General features: G+C 38.1%; 1 protein-coding gene across 4 annotated transcripts; it reads left to right on the top strand.

Moving 5' to 3' along the window:
• Positions 1-1,578: 1,578 nt before the first annotated feature.
• On the top strand, positions 1,579-23,310 carry LOC109076318 (NACHT, LRR and PYD domains-containing protein 3-like). Of its 4 annotated transcripts, XM_042743004.1 has the most exons (11): positions 1,579-2,033; positions 2,674-2,859; positions 3,016-3,177; positions 6,846-7,010; positions 7,374-7,535; positions 12,384-12,545; positions 12,663-14,525; positions 17,061-17,234; positions 17,640-17,801; positions 20,673-20,719; positions 22,497-23,310. In XM_042743004.1, exons 2-11 carry the CDS (start codon positions 2,687-2,689, stop codon positions 23,054-23,056), a joined length of 3,630 nt encoding a protein of 1,209 aa, XP_042598938.1. In that variant the 5' UTR covers positions 1,579-2,033; positions 2,674-2,686; the 3' UTR covers positions 23,057-23,310. The 4 variants fall into 4 exon arrangements, with proteins under 4 accessions (XP_042598938.1, XP_042598940.1, XP_042598939.1 ...); XM_042743006.1 differs by lacking the exon at positions 6,846-7,010; XM_042743005.1 differs by lacking the exon at positions 7,374-7,535.
• Positions 23,311-23,797: the final 487 nt, after the last annotated feature.

Here is a 23,797-nt window from a genome sequence, read left to right as displayed (position 1 = left end):
TGTTTGTAGCGGTGTGTGCCACTTGTGAAATGGTATTGAACTGGGAGCCCCGTAATGGTGTGTCTATGAAGAAACTTTGGGATGCTGCAGATGTCTGTTTGACGGCCGATACTTGTATTTCAGGGCTTCTGATCTGTTCTACAAGGTAACATAAACATGTCGACACTTGTTTTGTAGTGGTGTGACCCACTTGTAAAAAACTATTGAACTGGAAGCGCAGTCATGGTGTGTCTATGAAGAAACTCTGGGATGCTGCAGATGTCTGTTTTACGGCCGATACTTCTATTTCAAGAGTTCTGATATGTTCTGCAAGGTCACATAATTATTTAGCAGCTTGTTTTGTAACGGTGTGAGCCTCTTTTAAAAAGCTATTGAACTGGAAGTGCAGTCATGGTGTGTCTATGAAGAAATACAGGAATGCTGCAGATGTCTGTTTGAAGGACGAGACTCGTATTTCAGGACTTCTGCTCTGTTCTGCAAGGTCACCTAATTATTTAGCAGCTTGTTTTGCTACAATATGAGACTATTTTGAAAAGTTATTGCACTGGAATTTGTGTCAATGGACAAATACATAGTGATGGTTCTTTTTGAACATCTACACTAAATACTTGTACATTACAGACTTGATGTATGTTATTTTTTGTCAGATACATATATTGCTACTTAGCACCTGTTCCCTTCTTTCAAAAGCTACTAAAGTGGATGACGTGTCATTGAGGAATCCCATAAAATCAGTGATGGTCCAATTAAATATATATGTGAAGCACAAATTCTTTATAAACCATCTTAAAGACAGTTTTGCCATAGTTTTCTAAATGTTCACCCAAAATGAACATCCTGTTTGCTGTCATGAGTTCTGAGTACTTGTCAATAATCTGATGGATTCAGTACCATGCAACGCGATATTTTTGCAGGACTGCAAACATTAATCAATGCACGTGAATTGTGAGAGTTTCATGTTAAACAAAGATGTCATACAATAGAAAACCATAAAAGATAGTTTAGACATTATTTTTATTCAACACCTGGAGACCACTGTTAAGTCTTTATTATACTTAAAATCAGAAAGGAAAAAAAAGGTGAATAAAACAAGACATGGGTTGTGGTATGTTCTGTAGGGTCCAGACAAGATTTTCCAACTTGCTTCAGAGAAGGTGAGCCATGCTTTCAAAACCTATTGAAATAAATCATATGTCATTGTTACAAGCAATACATCAACACAGTTCATGTTCATTTTGAGGCAAATACATAAATAAAAAAGTTGTTTTAACTGTCATTAACTATGTTCAGGAGATTACAAGTGATTTCCCACTTGTCTGAATTGTTACTACATTACAGTTCAAGTACGTTCATTCTTTTTAAATTCCTAAACATCTTTTCAAACACCATCATTATAATGCAATTTTTATTGTGGCTAAAGGAAATTCTACAGCATTACAAGTAAGTAAGTGTAAGTGATAACAATGTAAGTGATACTTGCTAGCACATCTGTAGTTGGCTACAGAATACTTGTCTGTTCGCACACAATGAAAAAAAACTCGAACTTTTTAGACGGTCCCTAACGAATTTCCAGCACTACATTGGACATTCAGCAGACATTCGCTTCTAAATATGCCATAAAAACAATATTTGGCCATTTTGATCGATTTTAAAACCAATGAATTTGGTTCACAATGATGTCGCTGATTAGAATATGCCAAAAAAACCTTTATCGCACATATAATTTGAAAGTTATTGAACGCGGAAATGTGGGAAAAGTTGCGAATGTGCGAATATAAAACCAACTTTACCCAAGTCTTTTAGACACTGTTAAACCAGCTAAACCGGTTTATGTCAGAAGTGAAACCTTTACAACCGACTTCATTTTGTGAAAGGAAGAATGCGTAAAACATCAGGAGCGAAAAGCTGTTTTGAATAATGTGAATCTGTTCAGAAACAGTTGAGTTTAATGCTACTATTGAGAGAGAAGAGACAGAATGTATTTATGAACTGATTGAAGTCTTTGTTTGATGTTCTTCATTGTTTAGAAAGAGGTAGGTCTGAACCAACACATTTCTGGATTCATTATCATACATTGTTAAATAAATCTGCATGTGTAAATACTTATATATCTGTCCTACTACAATGTTAGAGTTTTTCTTACTCTTGGCAGTACTTTAGGTACTTTAAGTACTTGATCAAATTCAGTCTGGCTTTTGCAGTTACACAGAAACACAGTAACAAAAACAGAACTATCCTGTGACAATATGTCTGCATCAAGTTTTCTAAAGCTATAAATGATTCAAAAGTCCTACAGTAATTGGTGTAAATGTGAAGAGTGATTTCTCGCACATCAGGGTTTCAGCAGCTCTATAGACTGTGAATCTCAGAAGTTCGCAGAATCAAGGTTGTTCTGTGGAATCAGAAAGTTAAAAATTAAAAAGATCACAATCCTGACAGTCATAAATGATTCAGACATTTAGAAAGATTCTAGGAGCTGTTTCTGAAACTCTTCGACAGGCGATTATTCATTCAAAGTTTAGTTTGTGGCTCAGTGTGAATGTTTCAGAATCTGTCCACCATATATTATAATATTGTGTGGTGTTAGAATTTACAAAGATTTTTTTCATTATTCCTTCCTTAGTTTGTCTAAAGACGTTAATTCAGTTTATATTTCATTTTCTATTTCTTAAGCACTGCCTGTAAAATGAGAAAGAGAAAGAGTAAGAGAAAGAGAAGGCAGAAGAGAAAGAAGGGTGTTTCTGTTCATACACATAAAACAGCATCTCCAGAACCCAGCTCTGTGTCTGTGAGGAGTGATGCATCTTTGCCTGTTCCCCTTAATATCAGTGATGATGGAGCAGTGACCTCTGACCCTGTGTGAGTAAACAAGTTTCAACTGCTGTAGTAAAACCTTTAATTAGACATATTGAATCTTCAACAAGTTGAAGGTGTGAACAAACATATTTATGGATTCATTATCATGCATTGACTAATATTAATTAGCATATGTGCATATCATATCAATTTCTCCAGCACTTCCAGTAAATTGAGTGTCTATGAGGAGAGAAAGGAAGTGGAGGATGTTCCCACACGTGAAGCAGCATCTCCAGAACCCAGCTGTGTGTCTGTGAGGACTGATGCATCTTTGCCTATTCCCCTTAAATTCAGTGATGGAGCAGTGACCTCTGAGCCTTTGTGAGTAAACATGACTTAACTACTGTGGTAAAATCTTTAATTAGACTTCCAAAATATTAAATCTTACATTTTATGTTACTTAACGATGATAAAACCCAAATCATTCAATTTGGGCCAAAAGAACGTTCAGGTGGAAACTCCTTCGAACTCGGTTCACTTACTCCATATCTTACTTCAGATGTCAAGGATCTTGGTTTCCACCTTGATAATAGCCTCAAATTACACAAACAAATTAATACAATAGTTAGTACCAGTTTTTATCATCTTCGTCAGTTAGGCAAAGTCAAACCTCTCCTAACCAGGAAAAGTTTTGAAACCGCTAGTCATGCTTTTATTTCTACACGACTTGACTATTGTAACTCTTTGTATGTTGGGTTACCTCTCTCTTCCATCTCTCGTCTTCAAATGGTCCAAAATGCTGCTGCCCGCCTACTCACAGGAAGTCACAAACGAGACCATATCACACCAATTTTATGTACATTGCACTAGCTACCAGTCCGGTATCGAATTGATTTCAAAATTCTGCTATTTGTCTACAAAGCTCTTAACAACTTAGCCCCTAGGTATCTCTCCGATTTACTCACCATTTACAATCTGGCTAGGTCACTCAGATCCCAGGATGGCCATCTTCTGCGAATACCATGGTCTCGCCTGCAACACAGGGGAGACAGAGCCTTCGCAGTAGCTGGTATTAAGCTATGGAATAGCCTGCCACTACTTGTCAGAACTACCTCCACGTTAGCCGAATTCAAAAACGCATCTTTTTTCTCATGCTTTTAATTCTTCATAATGTGTATGTGTTTACTTGCTTTTACTCTATTGTATTTTATTTTTTACTCTGTACAGCACTTTGGCCAGCAAAGGTTGAATTTAAACGTGCTTTAGAAATCAAATTGAATTAAGTTGAATTGAATTGAACTGCTGCCTTATACACATGTATTCAGTGTTGTTTTTTTACATGTGATGTGTGTATAAACCACTGGAGCTGTAGTCTATGAGAATAGCTACAGTACATATTAGAAATGTATACTAGTAATCTACATGAACAGAGGGCGAGCGTGTTGATCATCCTTGTTGATCCTGGAACATCATTCCATGCAACCAATCAGGATTGAGAGATAACTTTTCAGGAAATATCTGTTTTAGGCTTACGATCAGGGTTATGTGCTTCTACACCCTTGTTAATCAGTTATCATTTCCCACTGATTTTAGGAATAAATTATGGGTAGGGTTAGGTTTAGGTGTAGGTATTGGGTAAAGTCTATATTTTTGGACAATAATGTTGATCCAGGATCATCAAAAGATGTTGATCCAGGAACATGTCTTACTTGGCAAAATCACGGCGACCAAAGTACTGAATAGATAACTAATATTAATTAGCTTATGTGCATATCATATCAATTTCTCCAGCACTTCCAGTAAAATGAGTGTCTATGAGGAGAGAAAGGAAGAGGATGATGTTCCCACACGTCAAACAGAATCTTCAGAACCCAGCTGTGTGTCTGTAAGGAGTGATGCATCTTTGCCTGTTCCCCTTAATATCAGTTATGATGGAGCAGTGACCTCTGACCCTGTGTGAGTAAACATGTTTCAACTGTTGCAGTAAAACCTTTAATTAGACATATTGAATCTTCAACAAGTTGAAGGTGTGAACAAACATATTTATGGATTCATTATCATGCATTGACTAATATTAATTAGCATATGTGCATATCATAGCACTTCCAGTAAAATGAGTGTCTATAAGGAGAGAAAGGAAGAGGATGATGTTCCCACACGTGAAGCAGCATCTCCAGAACCCAGCTGTGTGTCTGTGAGGACTGATGCATCTTTGCCTATTCCCTCGCTTCTGTGTTTCCCCTTAAATTCATTTATTAAACAATCACACCTCAAAAATACTGAATAAACAACAAGTAATTAGTTGCTGTCTTATACATTTATTTATTAGACTTTTATTATTTATCATAAATATATACCTAATAAATAATCATATATGTCATAAACAATTTGGCAAAAAAAAAAGTTTAAAAGATGCTAAATTGTTTAGATAAAAATGGGACAAATAATAATTACATAATAATGTTGTCCTAATTTAAGCAAATTAATAATAATAATAATAAAAATAATAATAATAATAATAAATCATCCTATCCATAACAGCTGCAGAACTGAGACTAATAATAACAATTAATAATTATAAATAAGCAAATTTAAAATAACAATATTAATGTGTTCTGTTGCAAGTTTTCATCCTTGAACATGTTTTCTCATGGTATATTGTTGAGCTATGAGTTCCTCACTGATTATTTGTGTCATTCACTGTGAAAATCATTCACAGTTCTTGAATGGAAAAAGTTCAGATAATCTTAAATACTGAAAGCAGTCTTTGTTTGTTGTTTGTAATATGTTTCTATGCCCCTTTTTATTATTTGTTACTTGCTTGTATGTTTTGAAGTTATATTAGTTAAAGATTCTTAACATACAACTGTTTTAATTCTTTTTTTCAATTTGTAATTATTTTTTAAAAGTACTTAATTACTTATGTAAGGATATGTAAATGTAGGGTTTTAAGATTCTCAAGTCAGAAACAACTTAATTCATTAATAAGGGGGGAAAAGTAGATCAAGAATCGTTCTGGAATTGGATCGTGACAGGTCAGGTGCGGATGCCCTTCCCATAGGTGGATCTCTAACACGAGATGATGAAAGAGAACACACAGCCTCTTCACATGACGGTGGCAGCAACAATAAAGTTACGCCTTCTTTCTTTGCGTGAACACTTGGGCGGCATTATGCAAATCTTCCAACATTGTGACTTAGACATGTGGGGGTGTGTTAGAAAGAGCGGTTTCAGGGGGGCGTGGACAAGTCTTAACTTTCATAAAGAATATCTTTTTGGGTTTGAGACTTTAGTCTTGAAATTTAGAGATCTTATCTATTCATAAACAGCTTGTAACACTCCAAAGAGAAAAGAAAACTTGAAATCGCATCATATGACCCCTTTAAAATTGTATTGCATACCTGCTGTGACCATAATAAAGACCCATTTCGAATGTTTATGTGCTTTTCTTCTCTTTCTGCTCCCAGACGCTGTGGTCGAGCAGTTATGAAGTATTGTTCTTTTAAATATTTTCTAGCATTTCAGAAATAAATATGTATGCAAATTACACAACGTTACCTTACGGTGTTCGGGAGTGCTCAAAAAGGGTTTAAACACTAAATTTTGAATCGATTTCTTCTCGTAAACTCAGAGATGTGGATTCAGACAGCAATTAAATTATCACACGACCTTGGTGTTTGTAAAAAAAAAGTAGGTAATTCGTCCGGGGAATTTTACAGGGTGGTGTGAGGAAAAACACCAACATCCTGGTTTCGGATGGCATTAAAATCACCAACTACCCCCTGTAAATGGTAAAAATCACTTACGTCCCCCTGAAAAACAAGTACCGTCCGAATAGGGCTCAGAATATATATTAGAAATGTATACTAATGATCTAAATAAATAGAGACTAGAGACTAACAGAATAGATTTACTTCTATTTTGTTTCATATTTGTTCATTCATTGCAGCTAAGATAGCTGGAGGTGTGAACAAATGTATTTATGGATTCATTATTATGCATTAATTTATATTAATTAGCATATGTGCATATCATTTCTGTTTATACAGCACTACCATTAAAATGTGTGTCTATGAGAAGAGCGAGGAAGAGGATGATGTTCCCACACGTGAAGCAGTATCTCCAGGACCCAGCTGTGTGTCTGTGAGGAGTGATGCATCTTTGCCTGTTCCCCCTAATTTCAGTGATGATGGAGCAGTGACCTCTGACCCTGTGTGAGTAAACATAACTTAACTGCTGTAGTGAGACTTTTAATCAGACTTCCAAAATACTGAATATTCAACAAGTAATTAGTTGCTGTCTTATACATGTGTATTCAGTGTTGTCTTTTACATTTGATGTGTGTATAAACCACTGCAGCTCTAGTCTATGAGAATATATATTAGAAATGCATGCTAATGATCTGAATGAACAGAGATTAGAGACTAACAGAATAGATTTACAAAGTTTTTGTTTCATATTTGTTCATTCATTGCAGCTAAGATAGTTGTAGGTGTGAACAAATGTATTTATGAATTCATTATTATGCATTAATTAATATTAATTAGCATATGTGCATATCATATCTGTTTATACAGCACTGCCAGTAAAATGAGTGTTTATGAGAAGAGAAAGGAGGAAGAGTATGTTCACACACGTGAAGCAGCATCTCCAGAACCCAGCTGTGTGTCTATGAAGAGTGACGCATCTTTGCCTGTTCCCCCTAATTTAAGTGATGAAGCAGTGACCTCTGACCCTGTGTGAGTAAACATGATTTAACTGCTGTAGTGAAAATTTTAATCAGACTTCCAACATATTGAATATTCGACAAGTAATTAGTTGCTATCTTATACACGTACGGTAATTGTTTCCCATAACAATTTATGTAAAAATAAACCAACTCATCACCACACTATGATAATATATATTAGAAATGCATGCTAATGATCTGAATGAACAGAGATTAGAGACTAACAGAATAGATTTACGAAGTTTTTGTTCATTTGTTCATATTTGTTTATTCATTGCGGCCAAGATAGTTAGAGGTGTGAACAAATCTTTTTATGGATTCATTATTATGCATTAATTAATATTAATTAGCATATGTGCATATCATATCTGTTTATACAGCACTGCAACAAAAACTACAGAACACAACAACATAAAAAAGAAAAATTACATACACACACACCAACCACCAAAACCAAAAACCAACTGACCCTCCACCAAAACTGACGCATCTTTGCCTGTTCCCCCTAATTTAAGTGATGAAGCAGTGACCTCTGACCCTGTGTAAGTAAACATGATTTAACTGCTGTAGTGAAACTTTTAATCAGACTTCCAAAATATTGAATCTTCAACAAGTCATGGGGCATTGTCTTATACAAATGTACTCAGTGTTGTCTTTTACATGATTTATGTATAAAACACTGGAGCTGTAGTCTATGAAAATAAATACATATTGTAAAACATTAAGCATGATGTATGCTAATGATCTGAATGAACAGAGATTAGAGACTAACAGAATAGATTTATGAAATTTGTGTCAGGTAGTCATTCATTCTTTCCATCAGAGATAGTTGGAGGTGTGAACAAACATTGCTATTCCACTTCTATGACCTACAGTTCTTGGAGAGTTAAAAACAGGCAGTCTGGAGGAATAAGTTCCTTTAGAATGTAGAATAACCAGGGCTGAGTGGGAATTGTAACAAACTGTAATGTTGCTGTTTGAGCATAAAAAAGATCTGCAAAGTTACAAAGATCAAAGTCCACTACAAAAGGAGATATTTTATTCAACAGAAATCACTTTTCAAAAACTACAACGAATGACTCGTTTAGACTACAACGCATACAATGCAACAATGTTGGTCGTTAGCTTTCCCAAGGCAGACGATCTTAAAGTGGTTACAATCATCTGGGTTTAAATCGCGCTCAAATTGATTTGATTTTGACGCAATATTTACACTGAAGCTCGCAGCAGCAGATTCATGCCAGACTGGGGAGAGAGGAGTTGTAATAATGTACCTAGTATGAGAGCCTGTTCTAGTACACCCCCTAAACAAAATCAAGACTTTGTAAAAGAGCATAATAGGACCCCTTTAAAATGCATTGAAAGTTTAATGACGTTTGTAAACATTAACTAATGATCTGTTAAGCATTATATAATGTTTGTTAATGATTTATTAATGAAGCTTTTAATCATTGTAAACCATCTGTCAAAATCGTTTGAAGATTAAAAAAATGATGATCGTATGAATTAAAAGTCTGATGACATTGGTAAGCATTTCACTTTACATTAAATAATTATCTGTTAATCATTTGGTTATGTTTAATAAGTTTATTATTTAACATTAACAAGCACGTTATCTCATATTTCTAGATATGTGAATATATATTAAGTAATGAAAAGTTAAACATTATATAATGCTTGTTAATGATTTATTAATGAAAGTTATTATGAAGTGTTACCTGAGCGGTCAGTTAGAAAACTCACCAATGGCATTCACTGTTCATTAATAGTTACTGCAGTTTGTGATAACAGTCTGAATCCTGGACATTGGCAGGAAGTCAGTTCCAGAGTTCCCTTTCAGTCGGTCACTTTTGATGTCAGTAATGACCGACGAATTGGGATCTCGCCAGAGAGACCAATCCACTTCGAGTGTAAACTAAACAAACCGATGCACATAGGCATGTAATTATTGCATCCAGCTGCCGCTGATCACAGTGTGAGTATAAGAGGCAGACGGTGCACCGCGTTCATTCATCCTTTCGCTTCGGAGCCGAGCGGTAGTGCATCACTACTGCTCTCTACTTCGGTGTTGCAGAGAGACAAGCGAGTGCGTGCGATATGGCACAGCAGCGGTGGTCACGGTCTCACGGCAGAGAGAAAAAAAAAAAGATCATCCTCATGCAGACAGCCACACCAGGATTGTGCAGTGGCCAGCTCCCCTACGTCTAAAAGAGCAACATGGGTGATTGCGTCTTTTTAACGATGTCTTATCACCCGTGGGTTTTTGGATGCGTCGCGATCTGGCACCTCGGGATGGTCACGATTGCTGTCTCACATGTCTGGGTGTTGAGCACGCTGAGCAAGGATTCCTAGATGGTGCATGTTCTATTCGTGGGGACATGCCCATCTCTGAGTTGCACGAAAGACTGTCTGTTTGGTGGAGTCAGAGGTGATTTGAGGATCACGGTGACAGCTTCCCCAGAGGGATTTCGTCACCCCTCAAGCACTCCGCAGCCAGTGGAGTGACCACAGGGACGTGCTGGCCCCTTTACAGAGTGGAGGGAGCCGGCCGTTTCCTTTGGTTCACCCCCTCGAGACCAGATGTTGATCGCTGCATCAGAGGGCGAGCTCTCTCTTTCCAGGGATGATGACCCGGCTACGTTGCCCCTTCGGGTGTGACAGCATTGTCCGAGCCAGACCAAGAGATGACTGCTATGCTTTCCCGGGCCGCTGAGAATGTCGGGCTCGTGTGGAATCCTCCACCGCATGGTGAAGCCGCTTTGGGGTACATGGGCATTCCCTCGGTGGAGCGGTCGGTGGCCATGCAATTGTGTCCGATGGCTGCTACCACTCTGTGGGGTGACCCGTGTCTCCCCTCACAGGCCTGTAGGTATTCGTCAGGCTTAATTGGCAGTGCTTACATAGCTTGTGGGAAGGCGGCTTCTGCCCTCCATGCCATAGCGTTACTGCAGGTCCATCAGGCCAAAGCCCTGAAAGACTTGCATGAGGGTGGACACGACCAGGCAGTCCTACATGAACTGCATGCTGTGATGGACCTCGCGCTTCGAGCGATGAAGGTGACCGCACAGTCCCTGGGTCGTGCGATGTCCATGTTAGTGGTCCAGGGGCGCCATCTCTGGTTGTGTCTGGCCGACATGAAGGAGCATGATAAGTTCCTGAATGCTTTTTGAGGTTAAATCCTCCTAGGCCTCCCTCCTTGCCCTCTTGGGATTTGGCATTGGTGCTAAGAGCACTACAAACTGCCCCCTTCAGGCCTTTGCAGTCAGTCGAGTTGAAGTTTCTGTATATGAAAACCCTACTCCTGACTGCATTGGCCTCGATCAAGAGGGTGGGGGACCTGCAGGCATTTTCGGTCGACGAATCGTGACTTCAGTTTGGGCCGGCTGATTCCAATACAACACTGAGACCATGGCCCTGCTACATGCCTAAGGTTCCTACCACTCCCTTCAGGAACCAGGTGGTGAACCTGCAAGTGCTGCCCCTGGAGGAGGCAGACCCAGCTCTAGCTTTGCAGCTCTAGCTTTGCCCACTGGAAAGTGGATGCCGTCACCTTGGCCTATGAAGCACAAGGTGTGCCCTGCCCGCTCAGGCTGCATGCTCCCTCCACTAGGGGTGTTGCATCATCCTGGATGCTGGCTCGTGTTGCTAGCAAACATTTGTAGAGCTGCGGGCTGGGCAACTCCAAACACATTCGCTAGGTTCTATAGCCTGTGTGTCGAACCGGTTTCCTCCTGTGTTCTTACCTCAAATGGGTAGTGGCACTGAGAGGCCCGGTTCAGAGTCGGCTTGCGGAATCCTGGACGCCTAGTTCTCCAGAGAGTCCCCTAACCGGGCAGACCCTGTTGAGTCCTCCAGCACTCTGGCGGCCAGATGTGGCGGAGCATGCGGCGCCAGGCCTTTCAGCCAATGAATTCCTGAAATCTGGTGTGAGGCTAGTGCCCATATGAGTGACCCGGTTGGGATCCCATATGTGTATTTCCACAGTTCCATGGTTACTAAGGCCATGTTTCCCCTGGCAGACCATGTTCTGCCATCTCTAGATGATGCAGCCATGAGCCATCTCAGAGACTTCCATGTGCAGTAGGGCCCCTCGAGTTACTCCATGTGAGTAAATGTCACTTATCCCCCACTGGGAGGAGGTGACTCCGCAGTGTATCCTCTTCCAAATGGAAGGGCACGCTTTCCCATTATTATCCAAGTCCTGCTGTTGGGTTGCAAGGAACTGCTGTAGTCGACCTTATCTGTGTAGAGCCCGGTCCTATTGTCTGCCTTATAGGAAGGATCAGGAGGCCTACACAGGGCGTGTTGGTAGGGATCCCAATTCGTCAGTCATTACCAATGTGACGTCAAGAGTGACTGACTGAAAGGGAACATCTCGGTTACGGATGTAACCCTCATTCCCTGAAGGAGGGAACAGAGATGTCACGTCCCGTCGCTACAGTTACTATACCACCGCTGAGCTGCCAGGTCACTGGCTCGGCTCCTCAGCAAAAGCATGAATGAATGCGATGCACCTGCTGCCTCTTATACTAACGCTGTGATAAGCAGCAGCTGGATGCAATAATCGCATGCCAATGTGCATTGGCTCGTTTAGTTAATACTCGAAGTGGATTGGTCTCTCTGGCGAGATCCCAATTCGTCTGTCATCATCGACATGACGTCAACGTTCCCTCCTTCAGGGAACGAGGGTTACATACTTAACCAAGACATTCAGTATAGTGTTTATTTATAATTTTATGTTTATAATTTAAAGATTTGTTTGCCATTAGTGTAATTAATTAAGAATTTGAAATTAGTAAAGAGTAATTTTTAGTGTTTCTCTGGCTATTTCACCTCTAATCTTTCTTGGTTTCTACAGCACAGCCTATAACATGATTCTCTGTGAGAGAAGAGAGAGGGCAAATTATGTTCACATACACAAAGCAGGATCCCCAGAGCCCAGCTGTGTATCTGTGAGGAGTGAGGCATCTTTACCTATTCCTCCCAATTTCAGTGATAAAGCAGTGACCTCTGACCCTGAGTGAGTATAAATGTGATGAACAAGCATGTTGACCCAGGAACACATCCTATATGGTTAAACCATGTTCTACATTATCCATATTATCTGGCAAAGTTGTTCATCTAACTGTTTCTGCAGATTGATGAGAGATGATGTCAAATCAGTAATGCCCCATCTGACCTGCACTGACTCAGATTGTCAGACCCTCATAAAGAGAGTCAAAGACCAACACAAAATCAGCATGAAGAACAAGTATGAGAGATTATTTGAAGGAATCAAGCTAGAAAAGAATCAAACCCTCCTGAACAGGATCTACACACAGCTCTACATCATAGAAGGAGAGAGAGGAGTGAATGAAGAGCATGAGGTTTTACAGATGGAGAAAAGACCCAAAACACAAGAGACTACAATTTACTGCAATGACATCTTTAAACCCTTACATGAACAAGGATGTGAGAAGAAAGACAAAATAAAGACTGTTCTTACTAAAGGCATCGCTGGAATTGGAAAAACCGTCTCTGTGCAGAAGTTCATTCTGGACTGGACCGAAGGAAAAGCCAATCAGGACATAGATTTCATGTTTGTTCTTCCATTTCGAGAGCTGAACTTGATTAAAGATCACCAGTACAGTCTTCACAGACTTCTGCTGGACTTTCATCCTGAACTTCATGATCTGGACTCAAAGATTTATGAGAAGTGTAAAGTTGTTTTCATCTTTGATGGTCTGGATGAAAGCAGAATTACACTGATGTTTTTAGACAGACAGAAAGTTTGTGATGTGAATGAGTTTTCATCAGTGGGTGTGTTGATGTTAAGTCTCATCAGAGGTGAGCTGCTTCCCTCTGCTCTCATCTGGATCACCTCCAGGCCAGCAGCAACCAAATTGATCCCATCAGAATTCATCAGCCGTGTGACAGAAATTCAGGGATTCAATGAGCCACAGAAGGAGGAATATCTCAGGAAGAAAATCAGTGACGAGCATCAAGCCAGCAGAATCGTCTCACACATTAGAAGATCAAGAAGCCTCAACATCATGTGTCACATACCCGTCTTCTGCTGGATCTCAGCCACTGTGCTTCAGATCCTCTTGGAACAAGATGACAGAGCAGAAATCCCTCAAACTCTGACTGAAATGTACATCCACTTCCTGCTGACTCAAATCAACATGAGGAATCAGAAGTATGATGAGAGAGATCCAGAGAAACTCCTGAAGTCCAACAGAGATGTGATTGTGAAACTTGCTGAACTGGCTTTCAATCAGCTGATAAAGGGCAATGTGATGTTCTATGAGGATGACCTGGTTGAGAGTGGCATAAACGTCACTGATGCCTCAGTGTATTCTGGGATTTGCACTGAGATCTTTAAGGAGGAATCAGTGATTCATCAGAGGAAAGTCTACTGCTTCATACATCTGAGCTTTCAGGAGTTTTTAACTGCTTTTTATCTGTTTTATTTGCATGTAGTCAAGAATGAGGAATCACTGAATTTTTTTCCATTTGAAAAAAATCCATTTGAATACCGTCGGGAAATATCTCTGTATGATTTTCTAAAGTCTGCACTTGACAAATCCTTACGGAGTGAAAATGGACACCTGGATCTTTTCCTGCGGTTCCTGCTCGGCATCTCACTGGAGGCCAATCAGAGACTCTTACAGGAGCTACTGACACACACAGTGAATAGCTCAGAGACCATCATGAGAATGACACGGCTCATTAAAGACAACATCAAGTCTTATAACCATCTCTCGGCTGACAGAAGCATCAATGTGTTCCTCTGTCTGCTGGAAATGAAGGATCAGACTTTGTACAGAGAGATTCAGGAGTTTGTGAAATCAAAGATTCACTCAGTGAATCAACTCTCTTCGTCTCACTGCTCAACAATCGCCTACATGCTTCAGATATCAGAGGAGGTGTTGGATGAGCTTCATCTGAGGAAATACAACACATCAGATGAGGGTAGAAGGAGACTGGTACCAGCTGTGGTGAACTGCAGAAAAGCTCTGTGAGTATTAATTTATGTGATTGGATTGAATTAAATTAAATGAACTCTTTTGAGATTACAGTAACATTGTAATTCCTCCAAATCATGACACTGTTTTCTTTGACATGATAATAATTGAAAGGGAAATTAGAAGATGTCTGAAGAGGACAAAACTGTTTTAATGTCCGAAGTCTTTAATCCTTTCATTTGAAGACATGTAATTTTTCAGAGTCAGGAGGATCATGAGCAGAGGTTTAGTAAAGTTTAGTTGTATGATTTATAATTTTATATTTTCCCACTATGTTCATATTTACATGCACTGCATCCAGTTTAGATTTTTCAGAAAGTGACACATTTATAATCATCTCATCCATCTTAAATGGTACAAAAAGTAGATGTCGACCTATAGTGGATTTTACCAATAATGATAACTAGGTTGAACCATGCTGGATAATAAACGATTAGTCAACTGGATTTAAAATGGATACTGAATGAAAACAAACATAACACTGAAAGTAAAATGGATAGGTCATTAATGTTAGTTTCGCGTCGGGGTCCAGATCACCCTGTCAGGGTTCATTCTGTGAGAACAACCATCTGGATGTACATTATCCTGCTTATTACATGGCTACTTGCCACATAAGTAAATAATTAGACACAAAATATTGATTTGAGTTGAAATATTTGAACGCAAAGCTTCCGTGAAGACAGCAGTTGCGAGCAAGCGGCAAATTCAAACTAAACTGACATTTAAGGGAAACGGTGCAGGCAAACCACAACAACCACAACGTATTACACAACATTTCACCACAAAATAATTAAGACAGAAATGTTTTAAAACCTTACCAGTTTGTTAGTTCTCTTATAATCCATTACAGTGTACAAAACAATCATAGCAAAATGGCAGCAGCTGGGTTTGTATGAAACAAGAGCAAGTCCGCGAAACCAGGATGACCATTTTGAATCGAGTTTTAATATTTTATTAGCTAAACAAACGGAAAGCTTCCACCAAGAACAAAAATAGTTCAAGCAAGAGTACAGCGCCGCCTGCTGTTACCCGGATGAGCCTGTGTTATTAGCTTTTACAGGTTGTTATACAGGGATAATATACCTCAGAATGTCACGACTGACCAATCAGAAAAAACAAAAAAAAAAATAATAGTAATAACTAATGATAACAAATTGTCATGATCACCAGCTGGAGTGCCCTTGAGCTCCTCTAGAGGGGACTCCATCCTGTACATTTACCATTGACTCAAGACTCCAGTTCCCATAATCCTTTGCCCGGACTCATCAGCACTCATTACCAGATCACAGCTGCTTCATTATAGAAGGACTAGAAAAGATGCACACACTCATTGCTGTTGAATGTTAGCCTGTAACGTTTCCTGGTCTTCCGTGTTTCCTTGCCATGCCTTGCCTTTGAAAGTGAAAGTAAAGTGAAGTGTAGCCAAGTATGGTGACCCATACTCGGAATTTGTGCTCTGCATTTAAACCATCTAAGTGTACACACACAGTAGTGAACAGTACACACACACAAACCATGAACACACACCCAGGGAGCAGTGGGGGGTTTGGTACCTTGCTCAAGCAGGGTGTTCGCAAAATTTCAAAGTCGCTGGCAACCCTTCGGGCAGACATTCTTCAGATTTTGGTAGCCCAAAATGAATTTAAGTAGCCCAAATAAAAAAAGAAAAAAAAAGACATCAGCTGAACTTCACTGTGGACAAATCAGCATGATTAAAAACTTCAGTGATTGTTTCTTTTTTTTTTTAAATAACAAGTCAAGAGAGTAGGGGTGCAACGGATCACAAAACCCACGGCTCGGATCATATTCCATTATCATATCAGATTCTGAGTAAACGATTGGATCAATTTGCAGATGAGCAAAAAAAAAAAAAAAAAAAGTATGGTTCTTTATTATTTAGATAACAGAATACTTATTTGATATCTCAGCAAAAACTAGAACCATATAGGGGTGTAACAATTTACTGAAGTTACGATGCGATGGGATGCGATACAATACGATTCACAATAGTGATTTCACAATACAATTTTCTCACAATTTTTTTTAACAAAAGGAGATTTAAGACATTATAAATGAAAAGGTGTCCTTTTATTATTTCTCCAACAAAATGCTGCACATTTCTTTGTGAAATTAAGATATTTCAAATAATAAAACTAACTTGAAATTTTCAAACAAGTCCCAAATCCAATAATTAAATAAAACAAATAAAATAAATCTCTTCATATAAACAAACTAAGGCTTTGGCTGTGCTTTCTCTATTCAAAATCAGAGACCTTCTTTCTTTGCTTGAACATTCGGGCAGCATTATGCAAGTCTTCCCACATCTTTATGCACCAAGAGCTTGTAACACTCCATAGAAAAATTTAAATCGCATCATATGACCCCTTTAATCCAACACCACAGTGTTTATCTGTTTTACTTCCTCCTTGTTTCCATGTGCTCTATGTTTTTGAACACTGATTAAGTTTTGCTGATGTGTGAGTATTGCTGATCTCCTCTTTATTGATCCATAATTCATACTGTTATAGACTTGCTGACTGCAATCTCACTGATCAGTGCTGTGAAAGTTTGTCTTCATCTCTACAATCATTAAACTCCTCACTGAGAGAGCTGGACCTGAGCCACAATGACCTGCAGGATTCAGGAGTTAAGCTGCTCTCTGATGGACTGAAGAGTTCACACTGTCAACTCAACATACTGAGGTAAGAAAACCTCTGCTCTGGCCCTGATATCCTGAGTGTTTGCAATATATCAGCAGACCACAGTGAGAACTTTGGTTTTGTATGTGCCTCAGTCTGTTGTTTTTGAAAATGGTTTATTCATTGATTAAAATAAACTTATGAAGAGTGGAGATGAACAGAAACTGTTACTGGGATCAGTTCTGCCACATCAACATTGTGAAATTGTGTAAAACAATGAACCCAGAGTTACTCCAGCTAAACTGAACCTGTAATCAATGATCTGTAATTAAAAGTACTAAATTAAATCAATGAATCATTTCTTTTAAAGCAGAGCTACAGGTATCTGAACACTCATGTGTATGAATCAGTTTAAGACGATCCCCAGTTCCAGATGATGTGATGTTGAGTGTTTGTGTGTGTTTCTAGATTATCTGGCTGTATGGTGACAGAGGAAGGCTGTTGTTTTCTGGCTTCAGCTCTGAGTTCAAACCCCTCACACCTGAGAGACCTGGATCTGAGCTACAATCACCCAGGACAATCATTAGTCAAGCTGCTCTCTGATCCAAACTACAGACTGGACAAACTCCAGTATGTTCAACACCAACAATCATCCTGTCATGTGTAAATGTGTGCAATATAAAGTAATTCAAAACTCATGTACATAGATTACTACATACATCACACAGATGTCTTGCGAAAGCACTTATTTTTATTCACTTTTTCACATTTAATGTTGCTGCCTTATGTTAAACTACTTAAATAGTTTAACTACTTTAAAATACTTTTTTTTCCACATCAATCGCTTCATACACCATACAGAGAAAGCAAAATACAGATTGTGATAACTTTGAAAATGTATTAAAATGGAAAAAATTGAAATAAGTACACTGTAAGTGTTCATACCCTTAACACAGTACTTAGTTGAAGCACTTTTACAGTCTCACTTTTCTGGGTGTGATGCGACAAGCTTTGCACATCTGCATTTGGCAATTATCTGCCATTCTTCTCCTCACCTCTTTACCTCTCAAGCTCTGTCAGGTCTCCAGAAATGTTCGATTGGGTTCAAGCCCAGGCTCTAGCTCGGCCAATCAAGGGCATTCACAGAGTTGTCCATAAGCCACACTTGCTGTGTGCTTAGGGTCATTGTCCTGTTGGAAGGTGAACCTTCTGCCCAGCCTGAGGTTCCAAATGCTCTGAACTAGGTTTTCATTAAGGCTATCTCTGTATTTTTGTGCATTGAGCTTTTCTTCTATTCTGTTCAGTCCCCCAGTCCCTTCCACTGAAAAACACCCCCTAAGCATGATGCTACTCCCACAACACTTTACTGTACAGCTGGAATGGTATTGTGCAGGTGAAGAGCATTGCACGGATTTTTCCATATATGATGCTTGGAACTGAGGTTCATCAGAAAAGAGAATCTTGTTTCTCACAGTCTGAGAGTTCTTTAGGTGCAAATTCCAAGTGGGTTTTCATGTGTTTTCATTGAAGAGATGATTGAGTCTGGCCACAATGCCATAAAGACAACATCATAACAAAACATGAAAAAATGAAGGGGTGCGAATACTTTCACAAGGTATTGTATGTACACATACATACTGCACAGAAAAATAAGGATGTCTAGAACACTATGACTGATCTTGATTTAGCTCAACAGCTGCATGTGACCCATAATGGCAGCATCTTAGAAACAGACTGAAAGGGATAGTTCAACCAAAAATAAAAATTCTGTCATCATTTACTCACCCTCATGTCGTTCCAAACCTGTATGAGGTGCTTTCTTATGTTGAACATAAAAGAAGATATTTTGAAGATTGCTGGTAATCAAACAGTTGGTGGTAGCCATTGACTTCCATAGTATTTGTTTTTCCTACTATGGAAGTCAGTGGCAACCACCAACTGCTTGATTCATACAGGTTTGGAACAACGTGAGTGTGAGTAAATGATGACAGAATTTTCATTTTTGGGTGAACTATCCCTTGAAGTCTCTGATCCCAAAACATTAATTAAAAAGTAAACTCTCATTGCTTTCAGAAATATTAAGAAAAAAACAGATCCAAGATACAAGCTCAAAAAAACAAATCTCGGTCTAAATTTAAAAAAGTTATGTTTGAAATCAGTGCAACTGTACAGGAAAAGATTTCTGCAGTTAGTAGATGAATATCAGTTATTACATAAACCACTTGGAGAAATTAAGGGATATAGACTCAAATCTGAAAATGTAAAGATGAAGTCTGTAGCTCAAGCCTTGTGGATCGTATCCAGTGATAGAGGCTGTGAATCAGAAACTACATCAAATGCTTATGATGAGAGGATATCAAAGGATGTTCATCAGAAGAGACACCTGCTTCAGTTTGTATTTAGTTTACTACAGAGTCCTGCATGCAGGATGGGGGAACTGCTAATATTTGATGTAATGTGTGGAATAATAATTACATTGTCATTTGCGCTGCAGGTCAGGGAATCATTAAGCAATAATAAGACCAATAGCCAAGATTATTTTAAATTAATTCGGTATCTGCCAATAGGCAGCTGCTTTCAAATGGTTCTGTGCTTATTTGTGTTCATGCTCTGTAGTCTGAATACAGGAAAAATGGTTTCTATCACAATGCGTTTTGCAGCACTGAGCATTGTAGACAATCGTGCTCCAGCTGAAGTGAATGACAGCTCCTTGCTCACTTTCTGTATATAATCTATCAACTTTCAGTGATTAATGTTGGTTTGATTGCTTGTTACATAAGAAAATAATTTTTGACTACCTTATGTTGTAGATTTAAAGCAGGTGCAGTTTGGTTTGCAGTCTTTTATTGAGCACAAAATTAAATGATTGCTACTTCCGAATAGTGGGTTGGGTGTTCTGTTAAATACTGCGGATGCGGGGCTAGTGCAGGTTTACCAAACAGGACCTCTGCAGGACTCTGGTTCACTTTGTAATTCTACAATGTACGGTGAACGTGATTTCACCAAGTACAACATCAGAATTGAGGGAAAAGTTTACAGGAAATGTCTGTTTTAGGCTTGCAAAAAGGGATAGGTGCTTCTGCATCTTTGTTATTCTGCTATAATTTCCCTCTGATTTTTAGGATAAATTATGGGTAGGGTTGGGTTTAGCGGTTGGTATACAGTTAGGTCTATGTTTTTGGACAGTAATGTTGTTCCAGAATCAACAAAAGATGTAGATCCAGAAACATGTCTGACTTGGCAAAATCACAGCGACCAACAAAAATTTGTGTAATAAAAAGACCAAAATTCTAGCCATTCATATGTACCTTATAAACACACAACAGACCTGTTGGCAATTAACTTAATTTTGTCTGTTTATAATAAAAAAAAAAAAAAAAAAAAAAAAAAAGATTTGCAAGTGTTTAAAAGAAAGATTCCTCTTCAATTAACACCCACCCACTTTATTTTTTATATACAACCTTCTTTTATAAATGAGTGTGACATCTTGTATTTTTATAGTGTGGATCATGGAGGAGAGTTCAGGATTAAACCAGGACTCCAGAAATGTAAGTCAAACACACACACACACATTTGGTTTTTAGGTTTTATGGGGACTTTCCATAGACATAATGATTTTTATCCATTTTTACGTTCAATTTATAAGCTGTTTTCCTCACGAGGACCAAAAAATTTAATCACAAAGTCAAAAAATACAGGTTTTACTATTCTGTTATCCTATACTACACAACGAAAATTTTACTTGGACCATGCACACACACCCCTCAATTATTGTTTTGTTTTGTTCCTGTTAACCCGCACCTGGATGCCGACGCACTGAATGCTCATTGTTTGCATGCGTCAATGATTACAAATAGATTAAATGAAACGGGACAAAATTCATCTTTACAAACTATATATCATTATAAAGATCTAAGCCTCAAACATCTACGACGGATCATTGTTTTTCAATGGAAAGTTTATAAGGAATGTATTTGCTAAATTTTTGTAAGCAGTACACATCAAAACATGTATAAACAAAGCGCAGTACGTACCAGATTCGTCATAATAGCGAGTCATAAACACATCCACAGCTGTAAATCCCGGTTTAGTTAGAAAGGTAAGGGTCCACTGAACGACATCTAATAGAGCACTTTTAGTCCAACGAAGCAATAATGTTGTAATATGGATAGTAATACCTTTGTTTACGTCTCAGTTCTTCAGGGACAGTATTGTTTGTATCCGTTATGGAATAACCTATACTCAAAAAAACTGCGTCTTGGTAGTAAAAAACAGCATGGTTTTGTAGCGTACAGTGTCACAAACAGAATGAGTCCATCCACTAAAAAAAAAGATAAGCGGAATATTGTTTATTTGAATTCTGGCGCTCTCTCTTGACGGCTTGTGACATGTGCTGTGACGCACTTGTCATCTGATGGGGGCATAAATTAGCGACTTTTTGGCACAAATAATTCTTTCTTTTTTTTTTCTTCAACATTTTTCATATATGTGTGTGTGTTTTGTGGGGAATGTGGCTATATCTGCATGATTACCATCTCTATGACTGATAATCTGCGTGTGATAGACAGCTATAAGTGTGAATGCGGTCTATATAAATAGAGTCTGATTATTGAATATATGGGGCATCTGTATGACTGTTTAAGTGTCTATCAGTGTAAATGCTGTATTTCTAGCAATCTCAGGATGTACTGTAATTGGCAAACATAGGCTAGTTAATTCTTTTTTTTCTTATTTCTTATTATTACTCAAATTATTCTAATATTATTTCTATAGTTCTCAAACAAATCACATATACTAAATAAAAGATTCTGTCTATTGATTTATAATTGAAAAACTATGCAGTGGTATGTCTAATGACTAAAATAGTTTGTAGAACCCTTCGATACATTTGGTAAATATTTTTTATATTGGGGGGATAGACATAGTCTCAGAAAAATGGTTACAGGAATCAAATTTTTCATGGTATCTTCTTCAGATTTGAAATAGAAACTCATGAGACGTGACTTTCAACCCATTACTTTTCTGGATTGCTCCACTTCTGATTTAATGTATTTTTATATGAAATATTTTTATATGAAATTTTTTTTTTAAGGCACTTCAGTGTCTACAAATTTTTATCATTTTGAGCATTATCAACTCTGGTAAATGATGGATAGTAAAGCCCAAAGGGTCTTCTTTCAAAAGACACCAACACTGTGTGTGTAGCACACTGAAGTCAGGAACTATTACAATTTTAAGTTAGGTAGGGCATTTTCAGCTGTGAGTCCCATAATGGGGGGTGCTGGTTAACAGCTTAAATGTTATATTCTCTCTTTTTGTGTTCAGATGCATGTGATCTCACACTGGATTCAAACACTGCAAACACTCGTCTTGCTCTGTCTAAGATGAAATTGGTGCGATATTGGTTAGTGAAGCGGCCGTATCCTGATCATCCAGCAAGATTTGATGAGTGTATTCAGATTTTGTGTAGAGAGAGTCTGACTGGACGCTGTTACTGGGAGGCTGAATGGAGTGGATTCAGGGTTAATATATCAGTGACATATAAAGGAATCAGCAGGAAAGGAAAGAGTGATCACTGTAGATTTGGAGACAATGAGAAGTCCTGGAGTCTCATCTGGAATAATTGCAATTTCACTGCCAAACACAATAAGGAGAGTACAGAAATATCTGCCCCATCACATTTGTCACACAGAATAGGAGTGTATCTGAACTGGTCGGCTGGCACTCTGTCCTTCTACAGTGTCTCTGACACACACACACTCACACACTTACACACATTCAACACCACATTCACTGAACCCCTCTATGCTGGATTTGGATTTTGTTATCCTGGTAGTTCAGTGTCTCTGTGTGAAATTAAGCAGCCTTCAGTAAGAAATAACTGAGACACACAGTTGTGTGAAAGAAATAAACTCTTGTTATCTCTGTCTTTAACTTTAACTGTAAACTGTCTTTCTCTCTTCTAATCTTAATTTCAGTGTGTATATAGAAACACGCATTGACTTAAGCCTAAAGGAGATACCCCAGTTGTGTAAAGACATCTGAATGTTGCTCAACAAGAATTTTGCCTTTCTTTCTTTTTGTCTTTCTTTTTGCTAAAAAAAAGAACATACAGTAAAATAAAGCACAAATATGCAAATTAGCTTCTCGTTCACAGTAAACAGGTTCTTAGCAACTCTCTTACTCTGGTAACTGACGGTCACATCAAAGTGCTTACCTTTTAAACATTTCATTACAAATGTTAAAGGCTGTGAGGCTCATATACTTCATGTGGAAGGCTAACTAAACTAATGTCAGATGTTATCATGTGCTGATGATGGAAAGTTATTAATATTCAATAAAATGCATTTTTTTTTTTACAAAATGCTTTTATTCAACAATGTCAGATACAAAAATTTTATTTTATTTTATTATAATGCTGACAAATATAGCATTGATATAAACTAATATTAAAATGTTTGAAAAAAAAAAGATATTAAAATGTTTTCCTGTATCTGAATGTTATAAAAAAATATATAAGCACAGCCAGTGTAAAATTTATCATTTTTAAAATGAATTTCTTTCAAGAAATAATTTCTTCAAAACTTATGAAAGATGTATATATTTCTGTTTTTCCCCAAGTTTAA

The sequence above is a fragment of the Cyprinus carpio genome, chromosome B17 (genome assembly GCF_018340385.1).
Source record: "Cyprinus carpio isolate SPL01 chromosome B17, ASM1834038v1, whole genome shotgun sequence".
Taxonomy (NCBI): domain Eukaryota; kingdom Metazoa; phylum Chordata; class Actinopteri; order Cypriniformes; family Cyprinidae; genus Cyprinus; species Cyprinus carpio.
This window is presented reverse-complemented; position numbering and strand designations above follow the sequence as displayed.